Genomic DNA, 12,466 nt, shown 5'->3' with positions numbered 1-12,466 from the left:
CTTTCAGAAAACAGAGACAGGAATAGGGGGGCAGGGGATGGAGAGAGAGATTGAATTTGAATGCAAATTTTGACATTAAATTATGTGTTATTTTTAATGACCTCCAAGTGTTTAACTGTAACCATTAACCACTGAAATTCCCCATCTGCATGACATTCTTTCCATTTTTCGTTTCTTTCTGCTCAGGTTACACTCAAGACAACCATCCATGGGCTATACGGACGTAATTTCTGTTGCTAATATTCTCAGATGTCCAGCCACCTGGACCACACCTTTAATGAGAATTATGGCTCACTTTTTCACATCATCCTATTCCACAGTCGAGCTTCCCTTTACGGAAAGTGCTTTAGAATTGAATTTTTTTTTTAAGGAAATAAATGTTACTGATAGATGGAACAGGCAATAAAAGCATCATCTGAAAATTTATTAATGTAACTTCACAGAGCTGTTCATATGGAAGATAGTCGGCAATATTGAGGAGTGTTTTGAGTGAAGCATAATGTGGAGTAGATGTGAATTGATATGCCAATGGTTGTGGGTTCATATTAGAGACATAAAGAAAACAGTTTGTTCTCATATCCATCATACATGTTTAATCTTGGGGATTTTACTGTGTGCTAGTTCACTTTGTAAGTCAAATCCAGGGATGAAAAAGAAGAGTTTTATATGTTTGGCCTGACAGTGGTAATGTTAAACTGTGAACAAAGTGGGATGTTCTTTTAAAGTCCTGTGATTTATCTGACGCTGTTTGTCCCCCTTTAAAATTTAGTATGCTAGTGCTGAACAAGAGCTGCTAGCGATCCCTGGGAATGTTGTTACGGTATTTGCCGAAGTGCTATCTAAAGTGACAATATATTCTGTGCACCCTCCCCACCACCAGAAAACAAATGAGTAAATAAATCACAGTAGCTGAGGCCACTGGGGCTCACTGGGGCGGCTGTCAACCAGACGGCCGGCCTCTACTTTTCCATTTAGCCTGTATTATGGTGTGTGTTTATGTTTTGAACTAATTGAATCATCATTACCTATGCAAGTCATCGTGGTTTGTTAAACCCATTCTGCTGATTGTCATCTGAGGCCAGACCTGACCTCTCTGATAAAATCACCCTCTCGTGGAGGAATGGCCGGGGTGCCATGGGAGAGAGGCTGTCAGCAGCGGGGTTCACGGTTGGATAAAGATCACAGATTCTCAGATAGAATTACCATTAAGGGTATATCTATAGGTGCATGGGAAAGTCTGAAAGAAGTAACTGAGTCTGTGGAAAGAGCATGACATTTGAAATCAGAACTGTATTTAAATTCTGGCTCTGCCACTTGCTGTTAACATGTCACTGAATATGCCAGTGGAGCCTGCTTTCTCGTCTGTAAAGGGGGTCCAGAATATTTGTCCTATGTCCCCATTGCTGTGAATGTATAAAGTGGTATGTATGAGGTTGTTTGGCTTCAGTCTGAGGTGTTATACAAATATTAGATGCTATTTATTATGTCTCTTGTGTTCTGGAAAGGACATTTTATGCTAACACCACCCAAGTCTCTGGCTTATGTGTTAAGTCCTAAATTATAGCTTTTTATATTTTTACTACCAATTAGTAGGTGGACTTTACAAATGCTTGGCTATTCAAAATGAAAACATTCTGTTCTAACTACCACGACTGTCCAGCTTTCCGAAGTTGGACATTTTGATGTTTCTTCATGTTGCCATGGTTTCATTTTGCCGTCTTCAGATTAGAAAACTGCGTGTCCTTGAGGTGGGTTTCTTTCTTTTTTGTTCCTTTGAGCAGTGCTAAGAGATGAGGGCAATCTTCATCAGAGAAAGAATGAATGAGCTGGAACTGAGTATAACTATTATTACCACACATGCAGTGTTTCTACGTGTTGCTGTGTGTCAGCCATCAGAGTTAAAAGTAGTAAAACTAGAGAGATATGTGAATTTCCTGTACTTTTCTAAAGTCTTGCAACCAGAAGATACTTGGAATTGGTCCTCTCGTAAGCAAATGCCCTCAGAGAGGACTCATGTTGGGCATGATTTCCTGTGAGTGTTAGAAGTATCTTTCACCAAATTCTCGCTTAATGTTGCTCACCAGGCCTTTTGTTTCCCATAGGCAGGGAATGGAATGTGCTAAATGCAAAGATTTATGGATTAGGTGACATTGATCTTAGGGCCTAAGAGAAGTACACAGCAAAACGAAAGAAGGTTTTTTGATGGAAAAAAGAGAGAGAGAGAGAAATATACTCTGGAAAAGAAACACAAAGGTTTTATTAGGCAAGGTATCTTCCAGGTGGTTCTAACCTTATGATATTCTGTATTGAAATACCTGAACTTCAGCAGTTTTTTAAATATTTATCCTTCTAAGTCAAGTTTTTACAGATGATCAAAAGTGTAGAAATTTAAATCTAGAAAGGACCTTTGAGTTAGTCTATTTCTGTGAATTTTATCCACAGATGAAGAAATTGAAGGACAGAGTTTTGTGACTTGACTAAAATCACACAGCTGGTAAGTGGCAGATCTAGGAGTGGAATCTAGATTTCTTATTTCTACTTGTTCTAAAACGTGATAAAAATGTTCCCACTCTGGATAAGAATAGACATCACCATGGATAAGAATAGATCACAGTGGGATGGAACTTGATGGACCTCAAAAAACAAATGAGGTTGCCTTTCCCTTTATCCTATCAAATGAAATGCCAAGGTATGTCCAAATGTGACACATTACCTTTCCCTTCTGCCCTAATTTGGGGTTCTTCAATTATCCTCACAGTCCTAGGCTCAGACCTAGTGTCACTCCCACAGTGATGGGGTGGCAGACAGCAGGGCCACCAGGTTGAGGTCTAGCCTTTGTACCAAACCAGGCAACCATACACACCCAGTGGGGCTGAAGGTAGGGCGTGGGGGGCAAGAATGTTTAAACTTCTTTTATTACTTTTCTTACTATAGAAATTGTGAGCTCCTTGTGACAACCAATTGCCACTTTCCTACCTCATTTAGGACACTGATGGACAGATTTCTCTTTATTTTTTAATAAAAACAAGGGGCAAGCAAGCATCATTTTTAAACTAAGAAGGCTTGCCAAGCAGGGTTTTTTTTCCCTCCCTTATTGCATACATAGAACCTATGTCTTGCAACCTTAGTGTCTCTTGCTGTAGAAGCCATTGAAAGTAGTTACAAACTATTAATGCCATCTGCTTCTATGAAAAGGAACAATCATACATAGTGGGCACTGGAGACTCAGAACTCAATTAGAAATTTCCCAAGGTCTCTCATCACACTAATGTAGGGTAGTTTCTGTTGTGTATGTCAACATTTGACACATTTGACATCTATTACTGAAGTAGGATTTAGCAAGATCTGGGTGAATATGCCCCAGTTTACCTGGCTTACCCCTACTGTCCCAGTATACTATTAATAGCACCCCCGCATCACTTTACTCTCTATTGGTTTGGATGATTAATTATCTGTTCATTTTACATATTAATTATAAGGATTAAATCAAATGTACAACCTCAAAAGCTTATCTGAAGTAAAAATTTACATTCTATGCTAGAGCATCTTTATCCAGAATCTCTTTAAACTTTGGCATGGATTAGAATTGCCTGAAGTGTTCTTTAAAATTAAAGATTCCTGTCTCCACTCCTAGATAGTGTGATTCACTAGCTCCAGAGTTGGCCAGGGTATCTGCATTTTAAACAAGCAATATTTCTCCCCTCCCCCCACCCCACTGACTCTGATGCCAGTGGCATTGACCCGCTCTTTCTGAACAACGACATAAGGAAATGTTAGTTATTTGTTTTTATTAGAGGAACTGCATACTAAAGAATCAAAATTACAAGATGATTTACAAATGTTGAGATCTCATTTTGTGAGATTGTCATTTTAATCATAGTTCAGTCAACTCCCACTTAGACTATTGCAGGAGCATCTTATTTTCCCCATGTCTGTGTTATACTCTCTCCAATCCATCCTCCACACTGTACCAGAGAGCTATTTCAGAACACAAATCCTACCATGTCAACACACACACACACACACACACCACACACACTTGAAAACAGTCAATGGCTTCCTCTTGCCATTAGGGTAGAGGCAAAATTCCTTGACTTGTGGCCTGGCCGCATCAGTCCATCCAGCCTCATTTCCCTCCCCAACTACACAGGCCTCCTATTGTTACCGCTCAACGTAGGGCCTTCTGCTCGCTGCAAGACATGCCAATAGTCAAGAGGCAAGGTGGTAGGAGAAAAAGGACTTTTTTATTACAGCTTGCTAGCAAGAGGGAAGATGGCTGACTCACGTCCAAAAGAAAGATCTAAAGGGGGCACAGAATCTTACAGCAGTTATATAGGCCATTGGGTTATTGGGGAGGGGGTTAGGAATGTTGACCTTCTGGTGTTACAGACTGGGAGTGCCACACCAGATCTTTCAGTTTTCACTGATGATGGCTATCAGCATAGATTCTCTGTTCTGGGGTCATCACATTCCTAAGGAAATCAAAAAAACAAAGTTATCATCTTATCGTAGCTGGGAGGTACATGCACAAGCAGGGGTTGTAAAATCAACACAGCAGTTAGATCTCCTGGAGGGTGCAGATCCAGCTGGGTTAGTTTGTCAGAAGTCATTCAAAGTTACAATTGAGTTTTTCTTTTCTATAGAAAAGAATATGGCTTCCCTTATGTCAACCCTGTATTGAGCTGGTATCACTATCACACTTCTTAAACTGCTCTCCCTTTCTCCCACCTCGTGGTCATTTCCTGGTTAATTCCCTTGGTGCCTTCAGATCTCAGCTCAGTCTGGGAAGCCTTTCCTGACCTCTCTTTTCATCCTGCTGTTATTGATCCTCAAAGCACTTGGAAACTCTTCTTCACAGCACATATCACAGTGCTGTTTTACATTTGCTTATGACATTTTGATTATTAACTATCTCCTTCTACAAGGCGCTAAGCTCCATGAGAACAAAGGCCACATGAGTTTTTCTTTGCCTTTGTATCCCTGGCATCTTCTACAGTGCCTGGCACATAAAAGCTCATTGTGACAACATAAAAGCTACTCAGTAAATATTTGTTGGATGGATGGATGAATTAATTATAAAGTAAGGTGACTTCATGAAATCTTCCTTGAGTCCCACTTTGTGCTGGGCTGGGGGAAGCTGGAGACTGGAAGATGAGTAAGACACATTTTGGGAAAGGGCATTGTGATCGTTTTCCTCCCTAGTGTCTTTGAGCGAGCAGTAGCTGGCCATCAGTGAAGAGCTATGCTGCCTGCTCTTTGGACTAACTGAGCTTTCTGAACTGTCATCTATCTGAGTTGAACTGATGTAACCCAGAGCTGTGTGTTGATGGATATTATTTTACATAGGCCTGATGATGCTGACTACTTGAAAACAAAAGATGGGGGCTCCCCCAAAGATGAATCATTACCCTGGTAACCACTTAGAGAAACTTATAGCTCTGAGGATGGCTTTATGTACTGACAAGGCCAAATGTGATTTAAACACTTGGATGCTAACTGAGCTCCTAAATCTTTAGCTTCCCACGTACCGGCTGGTATTTGTGGAGGCAAATAAGCTTATGGTCTCAACCATAGATGAAATATGTGGGGAGTGAATGTTGTTTGTGTGGTGGCCTCACTTTTATAGAATTCACTGCTGATTAAAGTCCATAAAGAACTAAAACATGAAAACAGGTCACCTCTGGAATCAACTTCTCTTCACAGTTTGGCATCCTCAGGAATGGACTTGGCTTATTTTTCTTGTTTCTCTCTTGGAGGTTCATAAGGAGAATATATTTTATTTAGAACTGCATGTTTCTGACTTCTGTCTGGCTTTCTTTTCACGATGTATATCACAGGTGATTAATTAGCAGAGAAACTAAACTTTCTTATTGTAATGAGTTATTTATGTGTGGATAGAATACATATACTTGAGTTTTAAAAATATTTTCCTGCTTTTATGAGTGTAATATAAATTCAAGAGCTACCCTTTCTGAAATTGACGATGGTGATCCATCAGTAGGGAACAGCCATATTTCCAGCTCTCTCAGATCTTTCTCTCTCCTACCTCTTTCTCTCCACTTACTTTACTCTTTTACTCATCTAGTTACTTCAAATATGTCCTTTCCATCTTGCCTCTTTCCCATTATTACTCTCACTCTCATTGGTAAATGATTAAGGAGACAAGAGTGGAGAAAAGGGCAGGATAGATAACTTCACCTTCTGGATTATTTCAGGGCATTTTAGAATGTAGAACACAAGGAAGTATGCTTTTAGGTCAATGACTAGTCTGAGCAGCATACGGATGTGGTTTTCTTTTCTGGGTGGTGTCACATCAGAGCAGTCACAAGCCTCCTCTCTAGCTGTAGTAGACATTAGCAGTGCCCTGCCCATGCCCCGAAACCATCCAGAGTGCTCCTATGACTTCCAGCTGCCAGTTCTGTCTAGGAGGGCACTTTTATGTGAGAAGTATGCAAAGCCTCACTGTCTGTGGCAGGCTGGAAGTGCCAGGAAATTGACAGCCCAGGAGCTATCTTCAACCATTGACTCTCATGGGTTGATGCATAAACACCTCAGCTCCCTCACCCCTGGGGTGGGGTGATTCTAAGGTCTGTGTTTTGCCCCATTTCTCTGAGTTTCCCGTGAATTTAGCTTCAGCTTCTTAGTAATATTCCTGTTAATGGCTCTCTTCTCTTCCTTGAGTCACATCTCTACTGGTGTTTCCTGTGTTTCTCAAATGAACTACATGCACTCAAATCCTTGTTCTTTACGAACTCAAGCTAGATGCTAACTAATGATTAAGAAATATTAACCGAGAAATTAAGTTATAAAGTGATATTTTGCAGGGAACCACATTTTAAAAACCTTGACTCTTCCATCAATGCCCTCATCCTCTGCCTGCTCTGCTGTGGAAATCTCTTCTTCCCACACCTCACCTTTGCTGTCTTCTCCAGTGCCCCCTCTTCTCTTCAGTCCTTCAAACAGTTCAGTTTTCCATATCTTGAAAAAGGTTTCCACTTGTCTCTGCAATGCCCTTCGGCTACGGTTCTTTATATTTCCTTCCCTTTCCTGCCAAACTTTTAAAAAAGCTTCTAAGAAAATTGCCTCTATTTTCTCTTTTGATTTTTTGCTTAACCACTGACAATTTGGGTACCATCATCACACTTTAGTCAAACAGCTCTCAAGTCCTCACTAACAACCTTCTTATTACAAAATGTAGAGGACCTTTCTCTGTTCTCTTGTCATCTGTTACCATTGAACATATTGACAACATTTCCTTCCTGAAAATTGTGTCTTGAGTAATTGAATTCTTAGAATTTTAGCATTTTAAGGGACATTTAGTCCAACCATTTCATTTTGCCTCTGGGGGAAACTGAGGACTAAAAAGGTTGAATGATTTGCCCAGCAAGTACAAAAGTGTAAAAGCAGGGCTTTGGGGCCAGCCCCGTGGCTTAGCTGTTAAGTGCGCGCGCTCCTCTACTGGCAGCCCGGGTTCAGATCCCGGGCGCACACCGACGCATCACTTCTCCGGCCACGCTGAGGCCGCGTCCCACATAAAACAACTAGAAGGATGTGCAACTATGACATACAACTATCTACTGGGGCTTTGGGGAAAACAAAGGAGGAGGATTGGCAATAGATGTTAGCTTAGAGCCGGTCTTCCTCAGCAAAAGGAGGAGGAGGATTAGCATCGATGTTAGCTCAGGACTGATCTTCCTCCCAAAAAAGAAAAAAAAAAAGCAGGGCTTTGGCTGAATCCAGGGCTTCTGACCTACCATCCAATATAACTGCTTTTAGTAAGTCCGTATCCAAAGCCTTCCAAGTGTTCCTCATTTTTATTTCTTTCTACCTAAAGCCTTCCCATGTGGTCTCCTAGCTCCTTCCCTCCGCAGCCAGTTCTCCAGTGCAGCAGTCAGGATGACGTTTCTAAAGTGTAAATCAGAACCTATCACTCCCCTGCTTAGCCTCCAGTGCCTCTTTCCTGCACTTAGAATAAAATCCAGACCCTTTTCTATGCCTTTATTGAGATCTCTCTCATTTCCTACTATTCTTACTCTCACAGTCGTTATGCTCCATCACATGGACTCTCCCTTGGCTGGGCAGCAAGGCAAGATGAGGCATTTGCTTTGCTGTTCCTTCTATTTGGAATGCTTTTCTCCCACACCATTACATGACTGCTTCTTTCCATCATTTGGTTTCAGCTCAAATGGCCATGTCCTCAGAAAGCCTTACACTGATGTCATAATATCTAACATTGTCCCTAAACATACCACTGTCCATCACATTAAGCTATTTTATTTTCTTCATAGCATTTACCACTAGCTACAATTATATAACTTATTGATTTGTTTGGAGTTTGTCATGTTTCCTACCATTAGAATATAAGGTCATGGAATATAGGAACTTTGTCTAGTTTGCCATACCTCCAGCACCTAGAACAGCAAATGGCCAGTGGCTGGTACTCAATAAACATTTGTAGGATGAACAAATGAATGGATGAATTGTGTCTGAATTTTTCTTTCTCATTTCCAAGAATCCTTTCTCTCTTTCACTCTCCAATCCTATTGTACAACTACTCTCTCAAAAAATTTTTCCTCACTCTAGTCAAACTGGTTTCCTCATAAACCAATAAGGACAAAACTGATTCCTGACTGGAAGCCTTTGTTTCAGTTTTCTTTGACCAAAAATCCCACCCTATGCCTCTCTAACTATTCAAGTTGTATCACTGCGTCAGAGCATGTCTGTTCCATTTCCATGAACTCACATCTCACAGCCCTCGTTGATCACTCCTTCTTCAAATTATGTAATATGACTCTTGCATTTTATGTAATCTAAATACTCATAATCTATATTATCTTGAAATGTTTCCAGTTGTTTCATATAATAATATTTAGGCACTATGCCTGGACACTTTAAATTGTGTGTGTGTGTGTGCTATTGATCCTCCTTATTTGTGGATTCTGTATTTGCAAATCCGTCTACTCTCTAAAATTTATTTGTAATCCCCAAGTCAACACTTATGGTGCTTTTATGGTCATTCATGGGCATTCACAGAGTGGTGAAAACTTTGAGTCACCTGACATGCACGTTGCCAGCTGAGGTCAAACCAGGCAACACTCTGCCCTCTTGGTTCAGTTCTCATACTGTACACAAGTGTCCTTTTTGTGCTTTATTTAATGCCACATTTTTCATATTTTATGCTTCTTGTTAGTGATTTCACTGTTTCAAATGGCCTCCAAGCATAGTGCTGAAGTGCTATGTAGTGTTCCTAAATGCAAGAAGGCTGTGATATGCCTTATGGAGAAAATTGGTGTTAGAGAAGCTTTGTTCAGGCATGAGTTATAGTGCTATTGCCTGTTAGTTCAATGTTAATGAATCAACGATATATATACTAAATAATGTGTCTTTAAACAGAAACATTCCTAAAACAAGGTTATGGATTGATTAGTGATGAAACTATTATGACCATAGGTTCATGGAAACATAACCCTGTATTTCCTCCAGGAGCAAGGATACCGTATTCACTAAATCAGATTTTGTGGCAGCTTTATGGGATATAATTACCATGAATAATGAGAATTGACTGTGTATGTGTGTATGTTATATATGTTGGCATTAGCCTCATTTAGACATTTAGGAGACAAAGAAACCAAGAGTTATTAAAATTAAATAGTTTGCCCAACATTATTTGCCAAGTCAGTAAATTGTAGATCTGAATCTGGTTGTCATATTCAAAAGCCTTTTGGCTTTCCATTCACCACACCAGATTTTCTTTGTTTGTTTAAATTAGCTGTAGAACTTTCATTATTACAGGGTACTTTGTATATATGTATAAAGAAAATACAAGTGTAATTTGCTGAAAGAGCAATGAAAAACCATGATTCACCTGGAGAAATAGATGTAGATGATGATATGTTTAAAAACAGCTTGGTTTACCATCCCAGTTTAGAGTTTAATTACAGTGATCCCCAATCTTAAAAGAGAAGTAGAAGGACCTCTTCATTTCAGAATTGCCTTGGGAACTCTACATACTTCATGTTCCTTATCAGAGAAATGAAAATCTGACAAGCAGCCAAACCTTAAAGAATCAAAACTATAAAAATACTATCATGGCCTAGATTTTTGTCCTGGCTTGAGGATCTGTGCCTTAAACTTGCCTGGCATTTATCTGAGCTGAACTCATACCTGCTATGGAAGTGAACATACTTTCATGTTGTATGAGGTTAGACATGCCCAAGTCTGATTGCATAAAGAGCTATCCCTTTCCTAATTAATGGCACATTTACATACGGAGAGGACAGGCAAAATTATACCTTGAAATCTATACAAAACAGATTAACATGGGTCAAGTTACTATGTGGTCTCTTGTATTTTATGTATCTACAGTCACGTGCCACGTAATGACATTTTGGTCAAGGATGGACTGTATATACAATGGTGGTCTCACACGATTAGTACCCTCTAGCCTAGGTGTGTAGTAGATTATACCATCTACAATAATTAACTCACATATACAATATCTACAATAATGAACTTTCACAATAATGAACTCACCTATTGGCACATTTCTCAGAATGTATCCCCATCATTAAGTAACACATGTCTATATACAATTACATGTTTACTTATACATATGTACATATACATTAAGACATATTTTTTTACATACTTTATAACTTATTTAAAAAAAATAAGTTAAATATTTTTGGAGCCTCCAAAGCATCTTCATGAACACAGTTTGAAAACCTGTTTTTCTTTTTCTCTTATGCTGTTCTTTCCCAAGTAGATTGTATAAGTGTCTAGAGGTTAAAAATTATATCTTTTGTGCTTCTGTATTTGAAAATGACCTTAGTTTAGTGCTAAATATAAAGAAGTCTCGCACCATTGATAACCCAATTTAGCCCACATAGTTGACAACCAGCTGTATTAAGATTTTTGCAACATTGTGGTTAGAATTTAATAGTGTGATAGAACAATGTCACCTGGTTCTGTAGCATGAGCGTCTTGATATGTGTACAAAATGGATGAGATTATTTTCATCTGATATTCTCTTGATATTTCTTTTTCCCTTGAAAACAAGAGCCAATTATGTGGCTCATATTATCACTTCTCAACTTTCAAAAAGCTGCCAGAGACAAGGTTGAGCAAGGGGCTTCCAAAAGGGAGGTAAGACAAGATAACAACATTTTATGTCTGCCTCAAGGCTATACTACAAATCCTGGAGTGTTAGAAAAGGGACAAGTGGTAGTCTTAAGAGTTGTGTCATTAATGAGCCAAAGGAACTAATTGGTTTCAGCCTAGAATTTTGGAATCACTATCATTTCAATATTTTGTGATTTTTTCTTTTCCCTTAAATTAATTACATGGTTGCATGTCCAGTGACTTTAATGATCCTATTTTGAGGAGCTAAGCTGTTCACAAATCAAGTACTACAAAGGTTGATTTACTTTTTTTCCCGGTTTAGAGCACAGCTGAATTCCATGGTGCAGATAAAAATGGATTAACTGCATGACTCTACCTAAGGCTTTGTTAGCTCAGTCCTTTAACAGGGCAGAGGAGGTGTGCATTCAGAGGTCGTGACCCAGTGGTTTGTCCTGCGAGGATTCATTTAAAATATCTACTATGTTTACTAATATAAGCATCACTCGGAATTGGTTTAGCAAAATCTTTTCTACCTCAGCCTTGGAAAGTATACAAATGCAATTGGGAGATTCCAAACTTTTCAGCCGTGCTTATTTTTCAGTGGAGATTATTCAAAACAATAATTCTTTCTTGCTTCAGGAAAAACTGTCAGAAGAAGAGAGAAAACACAAGGAAGCTTTGGAAGACCTTCACATGGTGGTAGATGAAGATTCGAGGAGCGAAAGCAGCAGTGCGGATGAGGGGAAAGGAAAGACCAAGTTGCTGTTAGAAAGATTGAAAGCTCTAGAGGTAAGAAATGAAACAAATTTTACACGTTTAAAGAAAAATAGCAGTGTTTTGCTTCTTTTATTGGTGCTGGTTTTGAGTGAGTATAAATTTTCCTTTCTCAGTTCTCCCAGATGAATAGAATCTAGTGTCTCCCATTGCGATTCCTTTGTCAATGGTGAGCAAAAGTTCAAATTTGTAGCACTGAAAGAGTCTTGTGACACTGAAGGAGTCTCAATCAGTGACTATGATTGTTTTACCTTAAAAAGAGTACATAAGGCAATAATTCATTTTAAATTCAGTTCAGCCCTCAAACCAGATAGGGACCCCTAAAATTGCAAGCTCCTTGAGGGAAGGGGCTGTGTAATATTTCACCTTGTTTTCCGAATACCTAATATAATGGATGAAGGAGTGAATGAATGAACAAAATCTCCAATATCATTTAAGGATGATTGTAAAATAAAACTTGAAGTTTTTAGGCAGTAGAACCATTTCTTTAAAAAAAAATCTATGTAGAATTTCAACGTGTAAGATATAGAAAAGTTGAGGCGAAGCTGAGCTGAAGGGTGCTTTAAGGAGG

General features: G+C 39.2%; 1 protein-coding gene across 1 annotated transcript in view; it reads left to right on the top strand.

Annotated features, from left to right (window-relative positions):
* Positions 1-12,466, top strand: part of NCKAP5 (NCK associated protein 5) — an 863,809-nt gene that overhangs the window by 626,525 nt on the left and 224,818 nt on the right. The window contains exon 7 of the mRNA XM_058549746.1: positions 11,761-11,910. Coding sequence (XP_058405729.1) covers positions 11,761-11,910 — 150 coding nt within the window. The remainder of the gene's footprint in view (positions 1-11,760; positions 11,911-12,466) is intronic.

This window comes from Diceros bicornis, chromosome 10 (genome assembly GCF_020826845.1).
Source record: "Diceros bicornis minor isolate mBicDic1 chromosome 10, mDicBic1.mat.cur, whole genome shotgun sequence".
NCBI lineage: Eukaryota > Metazoa > Chordata > Mammalia > Perissodactyla > Rhinocerotidae > Diceros > Diceros bicornis.
Note: the sequence above shows the minus strand (reverse complement) of the source record. Positions and strands in the feature narration are given on the sequence as shown.